Source organism: Herpailurus yagouaroundi, unplaced genomic scaffold (assembly GCF_014898765.1).
Source record: "Herpailurus yagouaroundi ecotype Mexico unplaced genomic scaffold, PumYag 140, whole genome shotgun sequence".
Lineage (NCBI taxonomy): Eukaryota > Metazoa > Chordata > Mammalia > Carnivora > Felidae > Herpailurus > Herpailurus yagouaroundi.
This window is the reverse complement of record NW_024412395.1, coordinates 10,633,269-10,652,738: the sequence shown is the minus strand read 5'-3', so window position 1 is coordinate 10,652,738 and position 19,470 is coordinate 10,633,269. Positions and strand designations below refer to the sequence as shown.

General features: G+C 50.2%; 1 protein-coding gene across 4 annotated transcripts; it reads left to right on the top strand.

Moving 5' to 3' along the window:
* Positions 1 to 5,053: 5,053 nt before the first annotated feature.
* On the top strand, positions 5,054 to 13,988 carry TMEM177 (transmembrane protein 177). 4 transcript variants are annotated; one of them, XM_040474840.1, is made up of 3 exons: positions 5,054 to 5,165; positions 6,979 to 8,407; positions 13,576 to 13,988. In XM_040474840.1, the coding sequence occupies exon 2, from the start codon at positions 7,001 to 7,003 to the stop codon at positions 7,934 to 7,936; it is 936 nt and encodes a 311-aa protein (XP_040330774.1). In that variant the 5' UTR covers positions 5,054 to 5,165; positions 6,979 to 7,000; the 3' UTR covers positions 7,937 to 8,407; positions 13,576 to 13,988. The 4 variants fall into 4 exon arrangements, with proteins under 4 accessions (XP_040330774.1, XP_040330773.1, XP_040330772.1 ...); XM_040474839.1 differs by having other exon boundaries at positions 13,498 to 13,988; XM_040474838.1 differs by having other exon boundaries at positions 6,979 to 8,629; positions 13,576 to 13,987.
* Positions 13,989 to 19,470: the final 5,482 nt, after the last annotated feature.

Below are 19,470 nucleotides of genomic sequence, written 5' to 3'. Positions count from 1 at the left end.
GAGCCAAAGTCAGACGCTTACCCGACTGAGCCACCCAGGCGCCCTTCACAGTCATACTCTTGACCTTGCCATCACCAATATTGACACCACTCCTGAAGTGTCCATTTCCAACCTCCCCCCCTCTACTCACCACCTCCTTATACTTCTACACGCCTTACTATGGTGACCCCATTCCAACAATGCTTACATTCCACTGGGACGATGATCTTGCCACTCCTTCCTTCTGCAAAGGGCCTAGAAACAGTGCTAAGTGCACATGGTATCCACCATGTCCATGGTTAGCACATAAATCATCCCCATGGGCCCTCACTGTCCTCTTCTCTAGCCTAGAGTTCATGGTCCATCACTATATAACCACCTCTTTGCAAACGCCCTCACCTCCCTCACTCATTTCTCCCCACCCTACACCTGACTGGCAAACTCTACCTCTGGCTAAACCCCTCAACTATCCATCCACCCATCCCTGCACCTGAGCATCTGAACATTATTGTAGAAAATCACACAACCATATTAACTGCCCTCACGCTGTGTTTTTGACCCAGATCCCAAATGGGCACTCAACAATCGTTACAGTGTCCAGGTGGGTTCTTTCCTCCTCTTCAGGTGGAAATTTCACATCTTTTCTGCTTTCTTCATACATTCCCTACCCTGTCCCCACTACACTCTCAGCTGATGAGCTGGCTCCATGTGTCACTGAGAAAACAAAGAAGCAATCAGGTAAGAACACCCTCACCTTCCCCCTGTGAAATCACTAGCCTGGGCCCATTGACCACGGCTTCCCTCTTCCACCGCCCCCCCCCCCCCCCCTGCTTTATTGAAATATAACTGACATATAACATGTTAAGTTTGGGGCGCCTGGGTGGCTCAGTTGGTTAAGCATCTGACTTCAGCTGAGGTCACGCTCTCACCCTGGGTTCGAGCCCTGTGTCAGGCTCCACACTATCAGTGAAGAGGGATTCTCTCTCTCTCTTGCTTTCTCTCTGCCCCTCCTCCACTCGCGCTTTCTCTCTCTCTCTCTCTCTCTCTCTCAAAAATAAGTAAATAAATCTTTTTAAAGAATTTTGTAAGTTTAAAGTTACAATGTGTTGATTTGTTAGCAGCTTTATCTTGTTACGGTGAAGAATTCCCACTCATGCCCTGGACCCCAACCCCTCTCACCTACCCAAGGAATTCTTTCCCACAGGGATCCCCTCTCTCTGGCATCATCAATTTGTCTCTCTCAATGAGATACTCTCAATACACTATATCTCAGTGAGATCATTATCATATAAACATGGCGAACATTGGGGCGCCTGGGTGGCGCAATCGGTTAAGGGTCCGACTTCAGCCAGGTCGCGATCTCGCGGTCCGTGAGTTCGAGCCCCGCGTCGGGCTCTGGGCTGATGGCTCAGAGCCTGGAGCCTGTTTCCGATTCTGTGTCTCCCTCTCTCTCTGCCCCTCCCCCGTTCATGCTCTGTCTCTCTCTGTCCCAAAAATAGATAAACGTTGAAAAAAAAAATTTAAAAAAAAAAAATTTAAAAAAAAAATAAACATGGCGAACAAAACAAAGCCTCTTAGACCCCATCCTTCACAGCTAAGAGGGTTGTCTGTGTTCCTAGGAGTAGAATTGCCAGATCATATAGTAATTCTACGCCTAACTTTATGAGGAACCGCCAGACCGTGTTCTCTAGTGGCTGACCCATTTTACATTCCCACCAGTAACGTATGAGAGCTTCAGTCTCTCCGCATCCTCGCACTTGTTATTTTCTGTTGGTTTGTTTTGTTTTTATGGCCGTCCCAGTGGGTGAAATAGTATCTCATTGTGGATTTGACTTGTATTTTCCTAATGATGAAGGATGCTGAGCATCTTTTTATGTGCTCGTTGGCCATTTGTGAATCTTCTTTGGAGAAGTGTCTATTCAAGTCATTTGCCCACTTTTTTTTTCTTGTAAATTTTTCAATGTTTACTTTTGAGAGAGAAACAGAGTACAAGCAGGGAGGGACAGAGAGAGAGACAGAGGGAGACACAGAATCTGAAGCAGGCTCCAGGCTCTGAGCTGTCAGCACAGAGCCCAACGCAGGGCTCGAACCCACAAACCATGAGATCACGACCTGATGGAAGTCAGACAGTTAACCAACCGAGCCGTCCAGGTGTCCCAATTTGCCCACTTTTAAATTAGGTTGTCTTTTTGTTGTTGAGTTGTTACAAGTTCTTATATATTCTGGAAACTAGGCCCTTATTATATCTATGATTTGCCAATATTTTCTCTCATTCTGTGGACTGTTTTTTCACTTTCTCGATAATGTTCTTTGATGCCCAAATTTTTTAATTTGATGAAGTTCAATTGATCAGCGTACTTTCTTTTTTTTTTTATTTATTTATTTATTTATTTATTTTTTTCAACGTTTATTTATTTTTGGGACAGAGAGAGACAGAGCATGAACGGGGGAGGGGCAGAGAGAGAGGGAGACACAGAGTCGGAAACAGGCTCCAGGCTCTGAGCTGTCATCAGCCCAGAGCCTGACGCGGGGCTCGAACTCACGGGCCGCGAGATCGTGACCTGGCTGAAGTCGGACGCTTAACCGACTGCGCCACCCAGGCGCCCCGTGATCAGCGTACTTTCAAATACACATTTAACAAAACACATTTTATTTGGAAATTTCCAAACATACGTAGAGCACAGGATAACGAACTCCCTCCTAAACTGGTCATGAAGCTTCAACGACTACCGACATTTCGTTGCTGTTTCATCTATGCCCCTGGTTTTTGTTTTCATGGCGGTGGTTTGTTTTGGTTGTAATATTTTGAACTAAATAGCAGACATCATGTCGTTGCACCTCTAGATACTTCAATGTGCATCTCTAACTGACAAGGACTTTTTGGTTTACATAAATATCTTCCTTCATCCCATCTAACAAAATAAACAATTCATTAATGTTACCTAATGTTCACTCCATATTCAGATCTCCCCAGCTGTCTCAAAGGTGTCTTTTTTTTTTTCACTTAAACTATTGATTCAGGATCCCAACAAAAGCCACATCTTGCGTTTAACTGCTCTGTCTTTCACATCTCTTATTTTGTGAATGTCTCCTTTCCCTTGTTTTTTATGCCATTGATTTGTTAGGAAGACCACATCATCTGCCCTGTAGACTATCCCACCTTCGGAATCTAGCTGAGGTCACATATTGAAGTGTGTTATAGCATCATTTACACACAAACAAATGAGCAGCCAGAGTTGGCGTCAGAAACAGAACAGATCCCAGTAATAATAGCTAATAGCTATTTGGTACAAACTATGCAGGACATCATACGTACATGAACCCATTGAATCCTCACAGTAATCCTAGGAGCTAGGTGGTACTCTCATCCCGTGTTATTGATGAGAACACTAGGCCCAGAAAGGTTAACTTGCCCAAAGTCACACGGCTAGTAAGGGGTAGAGCCAGGATGTACCCCCAGCAGTCTAGCGTCAGCCTCTGTGCACTGCACTATTTCTAGATGTACATCTGGTCACAGAACCTTTTACGACAGACTTTCAAGGCCACGATTGAAGGGAGACCCCCAAGTCCTGTTCAGGAGCATGTGACTTGAAGTGACCCCTCTTTGGTTATGGGGATGAGAGTATCTAGGAAACTTCTAGGATTAGGAGGTAACATGGTCCTTTGAGATAGATATTATCGTCACTCTAGAGATGAGGAAACTGAGGTCCAGGGCAGGTGACATCCTTTAGGCAAGAGCCCCCTGCCTCCTAAGAAAGTTCTTTTTCAGTCTCCATAAATACTGCTTCTGGGCTGAGGGACCAACCCACGTCTGCCCGGGGGCAGCCACACCAGATCTAGGTTCTTCCCTAGTGTCAGTAGGGTTATCTCTGCCAGACCAGCCTATGGCTCCAGAAGGGGCTGCTGGGCCAAGCCTGAGACAGGAAACACCAACCCCAAGGTGTCTCCATGGGATTACTACACACAGAGGGTTAGCTAGGAGTCAGGTATGGTCCTGACTGAGATTGCAGCTAGCCCTTTCGTGGTCAAGACCCCTGCAGAGAGCTGATGGTTTGTGTGGAGGGACAGTGGCCCACAGCCTGCTAACCATCCAAAACCCCACCCCAATGCCCACAGGCTTCTGGGTCTCCTTACATCTTTATCTTCCCTGGCAGCCTCACCTTTCCACCCAGGATCTAAGCCCTTCTTTCTCCTTGGGCAGAAAAGGGCTTGGATGGAAGAGAAAGTCAGACACAGAGCCCAGACCCACTTGGGAGAATGGACAAGAGCGACTAGGTTGAATTGTATGAAGGCAGGAGATGTAATGGGAAATGTACAGGGACAGGAGTCCTGTGCCATTCTGGTGCATGCTAGGTGCATATGAGCTGGGCATCCTGTGGAAGCTAAATGCCTCTGTTTCTCCATCTGTAAGATGGGAATAATGTACTTCATGTGTCCACAGACTTTTTCCATAAGGGCCAGATAGCTAAAATTTTAGGCTTTCTGGGTCAGACGGTCTCTGTCCTGGTTAGTTAACTGTGCCCTGGGAGAAAGCAGCCATACGCAACTTGTAAAGAAATAGGTATGGCTGTCCTCCAATAAAACTTTATTTACAAAAAACAGGTGGCGAGCAGCGCTGCTGGGAAGATGAAGTGACAGGTGTGACGCTGCTCTGTGGGCTGTACAGCATGGATCACTTGAGGGGCATGGGCCAGGGGGCAGCTGCTACGGTAAACTAGAGCCCAGAGCAGACCACTGGCGGTGAACGCTTCCAGACAGGAAAGGCCACGGACCTGGCAGTCAGGTGGGCTTGGGCTCCGAAGGCAACGCAACCACCGGTCACCTCCTAACCCACGTTGGGCCGCCGTTTCTTAGAGGGCTAAACAGGCGACCAAGGCCGCCTTTCAGGGACAGAGAAGGAAGCCCCCGCCCACGCAGCACAGCCAAAGGCTAGGACCCCGCAGGCCTCAGCCCCGCCCCAAGGCGCTCAGTCGGGGAGGTGCCTCCAGCTCCAACCCCGACCGCCAGCGAGCTAGTCCCCGCCCCAGGCCCCGCCCCGGACGTCCCGCCCCCCTGTCCCGCCTCCAGAGCCTGCTCAGCGCCAGGCCCCCTGTAGTCCCCGCCCCCAGAGCCCAGGCCGGCCGCGCTCTGCGCTGGGCCCGCCCCGCGCACGTGTTGCCGTGTGCTAGGTGGCGGCTGCGGAAAAGGTGAGCGCGCGGAGGGGACTGCAGGTTCGCGGAGCCGGGGACGGGCCCCCTCCCTAGGGTCCACGCCAGCAGCGCTTTCGAGCTGCGGTGCGCAGCCTGGGGTCCGGGATGGACGCCCGGCGGCGAGCCCTCCGCGAGGGTCCCGCGGCCCCTCCTCGGCCAGCCTGAATCGTGGCCTTGGCGCTGGTGGGCCTGGGGGCGTTGGGACCCTGGCCAGGACCCTTGCTTTCCTAGCCTTAGTTTCTCCATTGGGAAAATAGGCCCAAGTGATGTGCCCCGTTAGGAGTTTTTTATTAAAATAGGCCAGCCGGTACCCCCACGTTCTTGTTTGTAGCAACTTACTTGCTAATTAAACACGTTTCAGAGGCAGGAAGACAGTAAGCCTCAACCAAAGTAAAATAATTGTGAATTCTTGTTGAAATATTTACGAATGAAAAAAGAGGACGCCCAGGACCTGTTTCAAAATAAACCAGTTGGGGGAGGAATGTGGGTGGGAGAGAGAGGAAACAAGATAGGCCATGAGTTGGTTGAAGTGCTAAGTGGCTAAGTGCTCTTTTCTCTACTTTTGTGTATATTTGTAATTTAGCATTAAATTTTGTTCTGAGATGAAAATTTTTCTGTGGACCCCTGATAGCCTGTGTTCAAATACTGTGCCTGTGTTAGTCACAGCGAGGGCTGCCAGGACAAGTACTGGGTGGCAGAAATTGGTTTTCTCAGGATCTGGAAGCTGAAAGTCCAAGATTAAGGCGTCAGCATGACGCGTCTTCTGAGACTGCTCCCATTGGCTTGTAAATAGTCACCTGTGGCTTGTGTCCTCTCATGGTCTTTCCTCTGTGTCGGTGTCCTAAGGTGTTCTCTTAAGGACAGCAGTCATATTAGATGAGGACCTACCCTCATGACCTCACTTAATTATCTCTAAATACAGTTATATCCCTAAATACAGTTACATTCTTAGAGGGGGGGCAGGGGTTAAGACTTCAGCATGTGAATTTGGAGGGAGCACAACTCAACCTTTAATACTGCCACTTTGGTAGTCTGGGGTTTTGATCAGTTTACTTAGCCTATCGTGCCTCAGTTTCCAATGCTTTAAAAAGGGGGCAGTAGGAGCTCCTGGGTGGCTCAGTCGGTTGGGCGTCTGACTTCGGCTCAGGTCGTGATCTGAAAGCTCGAGGGTTCCAGCCCCGCATCGGGCTCTGTGCTGACAGCTCAGAGCCTGGAGCCTGCTTTGGATTCTGTGTCTCCCTCTCTGTCTGTTCCTCCCCTGCTCACACTCTGTGTCTCCCTCCCTCTCAAAAATAAATAAACATTAAACATTTTTTTTAAATAAACAAATAAATAGGGGCAAGAGTAATTGGGCATGGAGTTGTGAGGATTCAATTGTTGGATAATATATATAAAGCTCTAAGAGTCGTGTCTAGCATCTAAGAAGCACTTCATACGTTGAACATAGGGCCTCACTATGGGATGAATAGTGTCATGAGGCAGTTGGGGACTTGGTGCTTATTAAACGTAATAATCATGCATTATCACAAGAGGTGTCAGCTGCTGTGCCAGACCGATTATTTTACGTATTCATATGTTTATTCATATGCCCGTCACCGCCACCCTAGTGATGCCCTTGTCCCTTGCCTGTTTGGCAGATGGGTAAGGTGATGCACAGAGAGGGAGTTTGGATTGGAGCTCTGGCTGTAGAGCTCATGCTCTTACCCACCTTGCTGTATTGCCTCAGTTACAGAGGATGTGGCCCTGGGGTAGGTCAGCCTGCAGGCAGACCCACGGAACTGTTGGCTGACTTGTCTTTCTCTTGGCTCAGGTTTACAACGGTGGCAGCGCTCATGGCAGGTCCCCTGTGGCGGGCCGCAGCGTTTGTGCAGAGACACAGGACAGGCCTGGTGGTGGGTTCCTGTGCAGGCCTATTTGGGGCCCAGATCTCATACCACGTCTTCCCAGATCCTGTGATCCAATGGCTATACCAGTACTGGCCTCAGGGCCAGCCAGCCCCACTCTCCCCAGAGCTGCAGAGGCTCTTCCAAGAGGTGCTACAGGACATTGGTGTCCCCGCAGGCCATAGCTATGAGCCTTTCACCACCTTCACCTTCCAGCCTGTGAGTGCTGGCTTCCCGAGACTCCCCGCCGGGGCGGTAGTGGGCATCCCAGCCAGCTTCCTGGGTGGCTCATTGACCAACACTGATCATCCAGTGGTTGTACATGGGCAAAGAGTGAACTGGCAGAGCCCAGCAGGTGCCCGGCTGAAAGATGCCCTGACCCTGTCCCGCGACGCCCAGAAGTTTGCCTTGGCCAAGGAAGTGGTGTACCTGGAGAGCAGTGCAGCCGCCCTACAGGCTCTGCCGGCCCCAGCTTGCCTGGCAGGAACGTGGGCACTGGGCGTGGGTGCCAAGCATGCACTGGGGCTCTATGGGGGCCCCATGAACATACGGGCTGCCTTCAACCTGGTGGCAGCGGTGGTGGGCTTTGTGGCCTATGCCTTCTCCACAGACTCTCTCACTCATGCCCTGGAAGCCTGGCTGGACCGCCGCACAGCCTCCCTGTCTGCAGCCTATGCCCGGGGTGGAGTGGAGTTCTATGAGAAGGTTTTATCCGGCAACGTAGCCCTGCGCAGCCTCTTGGGCACACACGGAGCGAAGCTGTATACGCCTAGTGGGAACATCGTTCCCAGACACTGGTTCCGCATCAAACATTTACCCTTCACGACCCGCCGGGATTCTGTGCTGCAGATGTGGAGGGCCACGCTCAACTCGGGCCGCTCCTGAGGGACTCATCACAAGGACAGATGCGGCTCCTGCAGGCACCACCCTGCTGTTGACTCTGGGGGCTCTCTTGGTGCCTCTGGACCCACAGCCCATTGTCAGATAAATCAGACTTTGGAATTAAACAGCCTAGGTTCTATCCCGGTCCACCACTCATGATCCCGGGAGCTTGGGCAAGTCCCTTTTGAATCTAAGCCTCGGTTTCCTCAGCTGTCAGATGGGGACGATGTAAATTACCTGGCAGGATTGTGGGGCAGCGTGAGTTGTGAACGAAAGGGCTTGGCCAAGAGGACATCCCTCGAAGAAATGGGATATCCCTCCTTGGTGTTTGAATACCAGCCGGCTGTGGGAGTCAGGCCGCTTCTCCCCCCTGGAGGTGCTTGCACGACGTGTACAACCACCCTGTAGTTTACCTGGTGGTCTAATCCCAATTTCCTTCTATTGTGGCAGACATTGAAAACCTTCGAGGCCCAGGTGAGAAGCTAGTGTCGCCCTGAGAGGCTGGGAAGTGGGAGCTTGAGGGAGAGCTTCAAGGGTGATGTGTCCAGCGAAGATGGCATGCTCAGAGAGAGCCCCTGGGCCTGAAGGGGAGTGGAGGTGTTGCTGGAACCCGGCAAGACCTATGGCCGAAGGAAGAGGAAGGAACAAGCCATTGCAGAACTGAGGCTCTGCAGGGAGGGAGCCTGCTGATGCATGGTCAGTGCCAGGGGAGGAGAGGGCCGGGGGTGGGGGCAGAGGGAGCTTGGTTTTCAGGGGCCAGGAGGAAGCAGGATGGAGGAGAGCGATGGACTGGGCCTGGTGTCACACTCAGGGCCCAGGAGGATATGCTGCACCCTTGTTCCGTTTCCCTTGGGCCTTCTAGTGGCAGATGGAGCAGACCCCACTTTTGGTCCTTGGACAGGAGACCCCTTCCCAGGAAAGGTGGGGACAGTTGTGGCCAGCAAGCCAGGTTCCCTTTTTTATTTTTATTTTTCATTGTCGATTTTGTTTTCCCCGGCACAGTGGAAGAATTCAGGCCCGTTGCCAAGGTAACTCAGGGCAAAGAGATCAGGCCACACCCAGGGAGCCAGGAAGCCCACTCAGTGGCAGACAGTTCCTGCAGGAGGCTGAATGGAGAGTGAGCAGGGAGGGGTGGCATGTCTTCCTTCTGGGTCCTTCACGGTGGCTGCAGATCTGTGCTCTGGCTCCATGGGGCCAGCCTGTGGGTCCCAACGTCCGGCCTGGCCACACACCCCATCTCTCAGGTCTCCGGGATGGCGCTGGGCACACACTTGGTGGATGCATAGGCAGGTGGATGAGTTAGTGAGTGGTAGAACGCGTGTCTGCTCTGGGAAGTACCACTTCAGGGGGCCCCTCAGGCTGTCCCCCGGCTGCTGCCCCCATGTATGACTGTGTGATCTCGGCTGGAGAAACATGGTTTGGGGTCTGGATTCGGTGAGCTCCATCCACTTACCACTCCCCGCCCCACTGCGTTCAATACTAGAGGAGCAGCAGGATGGCCACGCCAGGCATTCCTGCTGACTTGCCCAAAAGGGAAGGACAGGGAGCCCCCGTGGTAAGGGAAGTGATCCCCTGAGATGGCTGCTGCTTTGGCTCCCTCTAGTCCATGTCACAAACTTTGCACTCCTCAGCTGCTCCCGGTCCCCACGCATGCCTCGTGTGGCCCAATTTCCAGACCTTGGCCCAGAGCCTCCACCCTGTGAACTGCCCCTCCCCTTCCTCCCTGCTGCATTCTGCACATCGCCCAGGCCCAGGCAACCCTCAGCTCTGTCCTTGCCCTCCCCAGATAGTTCCTCCCTCCGGCCTCCTGGCCACTGCTCCCACCCCTCCCAGCTCTTGGAAAATCAGGTCTGTCTGGGTTCCATTCTGCTTAAAACTGTTTGCAGACATCCCCTTGCTTTCTGCTAGGGGCGCCTGGGTGGCTCAGCCAGTTGAGTGTCCGACTTCAGCTCAGGTCATGATCTCACAGCTCGTGAGTTCGAGCCCCACATCCGGCTCTGTGCTGACAGTTCGGAGCCTGGCATCTGCTTCGAATTCTGTGTCTCCCTCTCTCTCTGCCCCTTCCCCACTCGTGCTCTGTTTCTGTCTCTCTCAAAAATAAATAAACATTGAAAAAAAAAAAAAAGTTTGTGGACATCCCCTTGCTTTCTGCAAGAGCTGCATCTCTGAGCCTGGACCTAATGGCCTCTCTAACCATCTTGTGTCCCCTTCTCCCGGTTCTGTGGATCCTAAACTCAGGAGCACTTTGGTTCCCTCACTGCTTTCCTCTTCCGTCCCCACACAGTGCCTTGATCTGGGGTGCTTTCTCCCATTTTGCCCTTGTCTCTGTTATTTAGTGCTCTTTCTGCAGGAGTACCCAGTGACCTGACCCTGGGAACCTTCCCCATTCACGCCTATCATGCACCCTGTACCCCTCCCGAGCCCTTAGTGCAAACTGTAACTACAGAAGTTACCGTGAAGCTAATGGCTTACCATCTCCTCTACTGAAATGTACTATCTATAAGAACAGTGTTTATGTCTTGTATACTGCTGTGCACTGAGGCTTTCCCTAACATGTTTGAATAAATGAATGGAACTTTTAAGCTACAACAGGCAGGCCTGGCTCCCTAGAGTCAGAGCATTTACTGTAGGGCTGGCTGCACACATGGGTGAGGCCATATGAATCATAGGTGACCCTGTCCTGTCTTCCCAACTTGGGACTTTCCAAGGGCAGGGGCTGGCCCGGATCTTCTGTGATTGTTGTTCTGTGGGGAAACCAGGACACTTCTGGTCACTTCCTATAGAGCACAGATTACCACTCAGGCCACCAGGGCGTCCAAGAGGCTTTAGGAAATAGGTCACACCCCCCCCCCCAAATTTTGTGATATATTGTGCCCTCACACACAGATTTGGGTGTTGATCCTAGAAAGACGAAAAAGCATGCTCCAGAGCTCTGTAACAGACCAGGTGGCAGGAAGGTACCCTGTAAATGCGGCCCTGAGTCTTTCCTTCTCAGATGCCTGCAGCACGCCTCAGCTGTCAGCACTCTGCCCCTGATCCCAAGAGAACATTGTCCTGTTGAGTCGTGCCCCCCTCCCACATGATCCTGGTTCTGAGCGTGAATGTACAGAGATACCCAATCCCCCCACCCAAAACAGTGCTGCGCAGACTCCGAAGTAGGCTGGCGGATAGAAGGCTCTGTCAAGGCACACAGAACCCCCACACCCCATGTGCGCGCGCGCGCACACACACACACAGCCGGAATATAGGAAAGGGAGCCCCAGAGCCATCATGCCATCATTGGCTCTGCCCATCCCTGACCCTAGCAGCCTGACTCATCCCCAGCAGCCAGTATCCACAGTGCCATGCCCCATGTGGCCATGCCTGGCACCCCCATCCCCAGGTGTGCGGATATCACAGTCTGGGGCTGAAAGAGACCTGTGGACCCTCACACAGTGAGTCCTTCTGCCCACTACATCCCTACAGTATTGTTTATAGAGACTTTACTATGTAGCAGACACTCTGCCAGGCTCTTAGAGTCTGTTTTCATTGATCCCCCAAATTGGAACAGGTAGTTGATAATGTTATTTCAATTTAATTTTTTTTTAATTTTTTTTTTTAATGTTTATTTATTTTTGAGACAGAGAGAGACAGAGCCTGAACAGGGGAGGGTCAGAGAGAGGGAGACACAGAATCTGAAGCAGGCTCCAGGCTCTGAGCTGTCAGCACAGAGCCCGACGCGGGGCTCGAACTCACGGACCGTGAGATCATGACCTGAGCCGAAGTCGGACGCCTAACCGACTGAGCCACCCAGGCGCCCCAATGTTATTTCAATTTTACAGGCAAGGAAATAGCACAGAAAGGTGAAGAAATGGGCCCCAAGCCACAAAGCTTTGAAAATAACAGAACAAGGATTTGAAGTCAGGAGCCTGGGTCCAGATCCCCTTTGCAAACCCTTTGTTTACACTGTCCTATTTATCCCGAGGGTTTTGTGGTATAAACTTGTACTGTAACCTCTACAGCCTTTCTCCCCTGCTGGTTAGAGGTGACTCTCTAGCCTCACCTCTCATCAGGAGAAAATGGTCACTGAGCAGAGCTTTCTGGAACTTCCAGGGGAGACCCTTTCAGCTAACTGAAGAGGAAAGGACACCCGATTTGTCATATTTGGTGCTGAGGTGAGAATGGAGTGGAGGGACCAAGCATTAGGAGCCCTCAGAGGCTCTAGCTGAGGACAAGGTTACCTTAGGAAGCAGAGAGAGGACACAGACAGGATAGCCTGCTGTGGGTTCAAATGCTGGTCCTGCCACTTTAGCAGAGTGACCTTGAACAGGTGATGTCCCATCTTGGTCCCCAAGTATTCTATTAAATGGGGATATTGATATGTAGCTTACAGTATTATTTTGATAATGAAAGTGAAATAAAGTTTGCAAAATGTGAAGCCCAGTGAGAGTATATAGTAAGCTTTAAAAGAAGATTGGTTTTGGGGCGCCTGGGTGGCGCAGTCGGTTAAGCGGCCGACTCCAGCCAGGTCACGAACATCACAGTCCATGAGTTCAACCTCTGCGTCGGGCTCTGTGCTGACAGCTCAGAGCCTGGGGCCTGATTCAGATTCTGTGTGTCCCTCTCTTTCCACCCCTCCTCCACTCATGCTCTCTCTCTCTCTCTCTCTCTCTCTCTCTCTCAAAAATAAATAAACATTTATTTATTATGGGAAGATAATCTGTCCCCAGTCGAGAAGTCAAAGAAGATTGGTTTTGGGGCACCTGAGTGGCTCAATCAGTTGAGCGCCGACTTTGGCTTAGGTCATGATCCCACGGTTCATGAGTTCGAGCCCCACGTCAGGCTCTGTGCTGACACTCAGAGCCTGGAGACTGCTTTGGACTCTGAGTCTCCCCCTCTCTACCTCTCCCCCGCCCATGCTCTGTCTCTCTCTCTCTCTCTCTCTCTCTCTCTCAAAAATAAAATAAAAGACGTTAAAAAAATTTTAAAAGAAGATTGATTTCCTAAATTTCCCTGCTTTTTAAGTGATATAGGTACTAGGGTGTTCAGAGCTTGGAGTTGCTGCCCAAATACCAGCAATTCCTTGAGGCTGGAACCCTCCCAGGGAACTCACTGCTGCCTGCTACAAGTCTGTGCTTAGAACTTTTCAAAGTCCCAGTTAGGTCAGTTCCTTTGCTGAGTTGCTATCAGTTGACAACTTTTTGGAAATTACGTGGCAGCAGCTGAGAGCAAAGGACCCATGTCCCTTTGGTGTAGATACCAGGCCGGAGAAGAGGCCCTTAAAATGGGAAATAGTCTTATACCTACTATACTGGTAATTTTAAAATGCTAGACCATTCACTTTTAGGGTGGTTGCTGTGAAATTGGTACAAACGTATGTTCTTGGTGACATTTGTAGTAAACAGCCTCCAAAATGGCCCCAGTGATCCCCACTCCTGGTGCTCTTGGCCTTGTGTCATCCTCTGTCTTTACTCCCCTGGTTCAAAATGGTAGAATACAGCAACATTAAGGGGGTATCACTTCTGTAATCAAGTCACAAAAGATTGTGACTTCTGTCTTCCTAGCAGACTCTATTGTCTTCTCAGATGCATGCTTTGATAAAGCAAGTTGCCATATTGGAGCCTTGCCATAGCACGGAACTAAGGGCCATCTCTGATCAACAGCTGGCTAAGAACTGAGGCCCTCAATCCAACAGCCCATGAGGGACTGAATTCTGACAACAGCTGGAACTGAATTCTGACAACAACTGAGTAGGCTTGGAAGATAATCTGTTCCCAGTCGAGCTTTCAGAAGAGACAACAGCCTCAGCCAGCACCTTCGCTGTAACCTGTGACAGACTCTGAAGCAGAGGACACAGCTAAGTTATGCTTGGATCCTTGACCCACAGAAGCAGTGAGACAATAAGTGTGGGTTGTATGAACCACTTAGTTTTATGGTAATTTTTTGTGCAACAACAGCTAACTAATGCACATGATTAATTAACAATGGTTTGGGGTGCCTGGGTGGGTCAGTTGAACATCCAACTCTTGATTTCCGCTCAGGTCATGATCTCGACGGCTCTTGGGATTGAGCCCTGCACTGAGCTTTGCGCTGACAGCGCAGAGCCTGCTTGGGATTGTCTCTCCCTCACTCTCTTCCCTTCCTCTGTTTGCATGCTCTCTCTCTCTTTCTCTCTCAAAATAGTAAACATAATTGACATAATGATTTTAGAAAGCAATTTGGCAAAATTTGATATGACCACAAAACTGTATCTTTAGAGCCAGTAACTTGAAACCTAGAAACTTATCCGAAAGCTACGACCTAACAGAAACTAAATAGTATGTGCCCAAAGATGTACATAAGGACATTAGCAGTGATCATTAAAAAAAATAATAATAATCAAAATAATAGAAATGTTGAATAGCAATGACTTAGGAAATTATGGCACATCCATCTGTTGAATGTTGTTTGGTCACCAAAAAGCATAATTGTGAAGGTTATGATAGAAATGTAGAAATATTAGTTACAAATAGCAAATCTTTAGAAAATAGGAAGTGCTGCTTGCAATGATGATTGCAATAATGTCCCATGGGTAGGACCTGGAAAGAAATTCACAAAGTTGGGGCGCCTGGGTGGCTCGGTCGGTTAAGCGTCCGACTTCGGCTCAGGTCATGATCTCACGGTCCGTGAGTTCGAGCCCCGCGTCGGGCTCCGTGCTGACCGCTCAGAGCCTGGAACCTGTTTCAAATTCTGTGTCTCCCTCTCTCTCTGCCCCTCCCCTGTTCATGCTCTGTCTCTCTCTGTCTCAAAAATAAATAAACGTTAAAAAAAAAAAAAAGAAAAAAAGAAATTCACAAAGTTGAAAGTAAATCTGTTCCCGTGGAGTTTGGAATGACTATGCATTCAATATATGTAAGGATTTACTGCTATATATGTTTATGCTTGCGTATGAAGGCTTATTCAGAGGGGTCCATGGGCCCGCTCCCTCTCCCTGCATCAAGGTGACAGATTCTGGCATCACTGCTTTTGGCTGTGTATCCTTGGGGTGTGGCCAACCTTCTGTCTGTCAGCTTCCGTAGCCATCATGAAAATGTGCTGCTCAGATCTGCGGGGAGCAGAAGTGACTGACAGCCGCAGCTGTTGTTTCCTTTGCTCCACCGCCGCGTTCTCACTGAGGCCATGCCTCTCACAGGCTGCTTTCAGCCAACGGCTGGTCTGGTGGCCATGCTAAGGCAGGCTCATTCCAGTGAATTGAGGGACTTCTCCAGTGGGTGACTGTGGCTCCAGGACTCTACTGTATGTAACCTGGGCAGGTCTGTCTTAGGTCCGAGACCCTTCCCTACCCAATCCTCCTTTATTCCCCACTCCTTTCCAGGAGTCAGATCTACATCGTGATACGAAAGCTCCCCTCCACTTTCTATTCCCAACCCCGTTGCCCTTCACAGGCATTATCCCCCCACACATGTAATCCTGTCTTCCCGTCTATTTCTCAGAGGACCTGAGCTAATGAGATTACTCCCTTGCTCAGTCAGGTACACTGTGAGGTCCTGGGGTGCTTGCAGTCCCACGAAAGGGCCCGTCCGACAAGTAAACCTGCAGTGACAGCACAGTGAGATCGGTGCAGCGAAGGCCCGTGAGGACCAGCTTGGTGACCACTAATTTTTTTGCACGCGTAGTGCAATTTTATTTCAATCGCACCAAGTCGGTGTGTAGGAAATGTAAATGCAGCGGTACGGTAAAAATAGCAGAGAATCGAAAAATCCAAGAAAGAAGTACACATAAAGCATGAGAGTTCAACATTCATTAACGTTTCATCTTAGGTTCTGACTGACACTTGATACTCGCAAATTTCAAAACAAACCTTGAAATCGTGAGGACTGTTCTGAAGACATTTCAGCACCAGCATAAGATTCACCCATTCAGCTGGTTTGCAGTTGACTTGTTCTCCACGTACGTAGCGCATAGTACAGATCTGTCACGGGTCAGATCACAGCGTTGAGGAAAGGAGTACCTTCCTGTAATTAGAAAGGATCCCCTGGACTGCACTCAGGTTAAGACATCCAGTGTATAAGAGCATGCAAACCATCGTAACGTGCTTCCAAGAAACATTTTTCTTAAGTAGGCTGTATGCCCCGTGCAGAGCCCAACGCGGGGCCTGAACCCACGACCCTGAGATCAAGGCCTGAGCTGAGATCGAGTCAGACGCCTAACCGACAAACGCCCAGGCGCCAACAAGGAACATAATTTTTATAAAGAAAACAACTTAAGCTTCTGTTTCCTATTTTAATTACTGAAATCTCTCACAATGACAAAGTGTCACCTGTGACAGTAAATGTATACAGTGATTCAGTCAAACTTCTTAGGAAGAACACACTTGGCAATCTGGGCTCATGAAAAATGATGGAAAATATGATGGGATTCAACACTGGTTCTTTTTGTCAGATTACCAGCCATCATGTTAATAATGTTAGACCAAGGCACAGAACGTTTGGTGGGTAAACCAGTCTCCTCGTCAGAGCTGGCATTTTATTATAGTCTTTTACTCTGTACCCAGTATTCTGTCCTACCAGAGGCTGTTTAACTTCACCCACAAAAAATGATTTCTGACCAGATGTATAGGGAACATAAACATTTATGTCATCAAGCTGTTTGCATAACCAAAAGTACAATAACAAAGGTGAACGTGCCTCCCAATTTCTTTTGGAAAACAGTACTTTATAAGCTTACTGCGTCTTGACTGCCTTTACTGCTATTGCCTGACAGTGAATAGTTAGTGGAACAAAGAGCTGTTCATTTGAATTCTGATAGCTCATCCCTCAGAGGCTAATCTCAAGATGAAGTTTCTACAGAAACCGGAACTATTTGAACATGGAAAAAAAAAAAATCCCTTCAAACCTCTTTGAAGGGTAATGGCTGCCCGTCTGAAGCATCCAACTATGCCATCAACAAGCTCTGTCTCATGAGCTGACACGAAGACATCTAGACAGCCGATGAAAACGGATTATTTCTTCAGAATTTCAGTAAAACTTCTGATAATCACAGATTTCAAGGCAAATATGGCACATTATATCTCAAGCATAAACGAAGATGGAGAGAGGCTGGGTGTGCCGGCCTGGCTCAGTCAGAGAGCATACGGCTCTTGATCTCATGGTCTGGACTTTGAGCCCCATGTTGGGTGTAGGATTACTTAAAATAAATAGACAAACTTTAAGAAAAAAAAGATAGCCTGGAGAATTTTTGATTTCCTGAACATCCCCCCTCCCCAAAGTCTATCATTGTAACATATGTAGGACTTCTTCCCTATTTTAATCTTACGAGCTTTAAAGAAAAAGGAGTGGATTACATACCCGTGTGCACGCATGCACGAACATGCACGCACACACACGTTGGTAAGTAACCTAATTCCTTCTTCCCCTCACCTCACTTTATTGAAAGGAAATTACGCAGAGGTCATCATCGGTCTCCCTTTCCCTCACGATCTCTGTGACCTTAACTACTGCTGTCATTGTTAATTCTTGTATTTCAACATAACAAAATTCAAAAGCAGCTTGGTAGGCAGGAACATGTTCCTGAATACTTGTATAACTGCAGGGCGCCTAGGTGGTGATAACTTTCAAATGCAGGGGCCACACTTTGGGGTTCCACGGTAAGAGCTAATTCAGATGAAGCTCAGAATCCTGTTTCAGACCATGGTTCTCAGGGCAGAGCCACCTGAGGGAACGCCCGGGAACTGGCCCCAGGGGAGCTAGTGAAGGGTCGCCGGGTCAGGAAACACCGCAGGGGCTGGACACTGGGGAGGCCGTGCTCTGGAGGAGCCTGCGTTACAGAGACCGCCATGACAGGACCTTGAGGAAGAGAAGAATCCTGTCCTCCTCCAGCGACCCTCCAGCGCCCTCTACTGACAAGACTCAACTTAGTGTCAGCCGGGGAGGAGTACTTAAAGGGTCCCTCTCCGTTTTCTCGAAGCAGGTGGTGAAGGACGCATTAGAAGCAGTAAATTGATAATTAGTCCAATGGTCAAAGAGCAAAACCTGGCATGGCTGGCAGAGTGCAAGCAAGGGTGCGGGGGGAGATGAGACTGAGGGGCCTGGTGGGGACCAGGATATGCAGGGCCCGGTGGGCCATGGCGAGGTGTTTGGATTTTATTCTGACAGCACTGGGGAGCCTTTGATAACGCTACAGCGGGAGAGGACACGATCGTGCTTGGATCTTAGAGAGTGACTTTAGTGGACAATGGGTTGAGAGGGCCAGACAGGAGGCAGAGAGAGCAGTTGGTGGGGGAGGGGACATTTGGTAACAAAAAGTGATGGTGGTGGCCTGAACTTGGCAGTAGCCGTGAAAATGAAAAGAAGCAGGACTCGGGCTACATTTAGGAGGGAGTATCGATGCGATCTGGGGGTGTGAGAGAGGAATGTCAGAAGTCAAGGGTCAGGAACGTCCCCCAGTTCCAGGTTGGCAGCTGGGGTGTCTGGGGCGTCCCCTCTGCCTTTTCTCTGCTGCAGAGCTCGCAGACACTGAGTACCGTTCTCTGTCTCCTGGGATATCCCTCCTCCTTTACTGACTATGCCTCCATGGAAAGACTGTGGTGGTGGCTGTGAAGCCTTTCGGCCCACGCGATGCCCGCGAGCTCCCGGCTTGAGGCAGAACAAGGAAGAAGGCCTGAAGACTGTTCTCCAAAGCATCCACAGATTGTTCAGGGCAAAGGCCAATGGAGGTGAGTAGCTGGTGTCCACAGGCTGGACGTTGCCAGCTCCTTCGTCTGGTGTCCCTCTGCTTGTGCCCTCTCCTTGTGCCCCCGGCTGTGCTCGCCTCTGGCAGGCTCGGGCGGTACAAACTTACCTGGTCACCTGGACCCAAAGCCACCGTGGCTCTGGACGTCTTCCAATCTAGGTCCGTGGAGCCGTCGTTCCCCAGAGGGACCTGCCCCCTACTGCAAGTCAACGGGTCCAAACTCATGCTGTCAACCACCCCTCCCCTCCCGCTCCCCCTGCCTGCTCACAGGCTGCTATCCCTGGGCCACGCAGGCTTTGTGAAGGGCTGGAGGGTAATGAGCTGGGGCCCCGGGCCAAAGGACTCAACTGTGGAGCCAGAGCCCATGTGGAGGGACGGACGGAGGGGGAAGAGCATCCACACGCCACATGCCAGCATCTCACCGCTTTATGATCAGACCCTCTCTGTTTACAGATTTTTAAAAAACTTTTTTTAACATTTTTATTTATTGGCAAGAGACAGAGAGAGACAGAGCATGAGCAGAGGAGGGGCAGAGAGAGGGGGAGACACAGAATCCAAAGCGGGCTCCGAGCTGTCAGCACAGTGCCCAGTGCGGGGCTCAAACTCACAAAGTGTGAGATCATGACCCGAGCCGAAGTCGGATGCCCAACCGACCGAGCCACCCAGGCGCCCCTGTTTACAGATTTTACTGTTGTCATCAAGTCCTGCCGGAGTCCCACACTCTGACACTGACCGGCTAGTCGGTTGTGGACAGTTCACGGATGCCGGTGGTTGTCCTTGCTGGCCCACAGCACAGTCGGGTGGGCACCGCTCACTGGCTCCATTTTCCAAGACCTCAAGTCAACGTC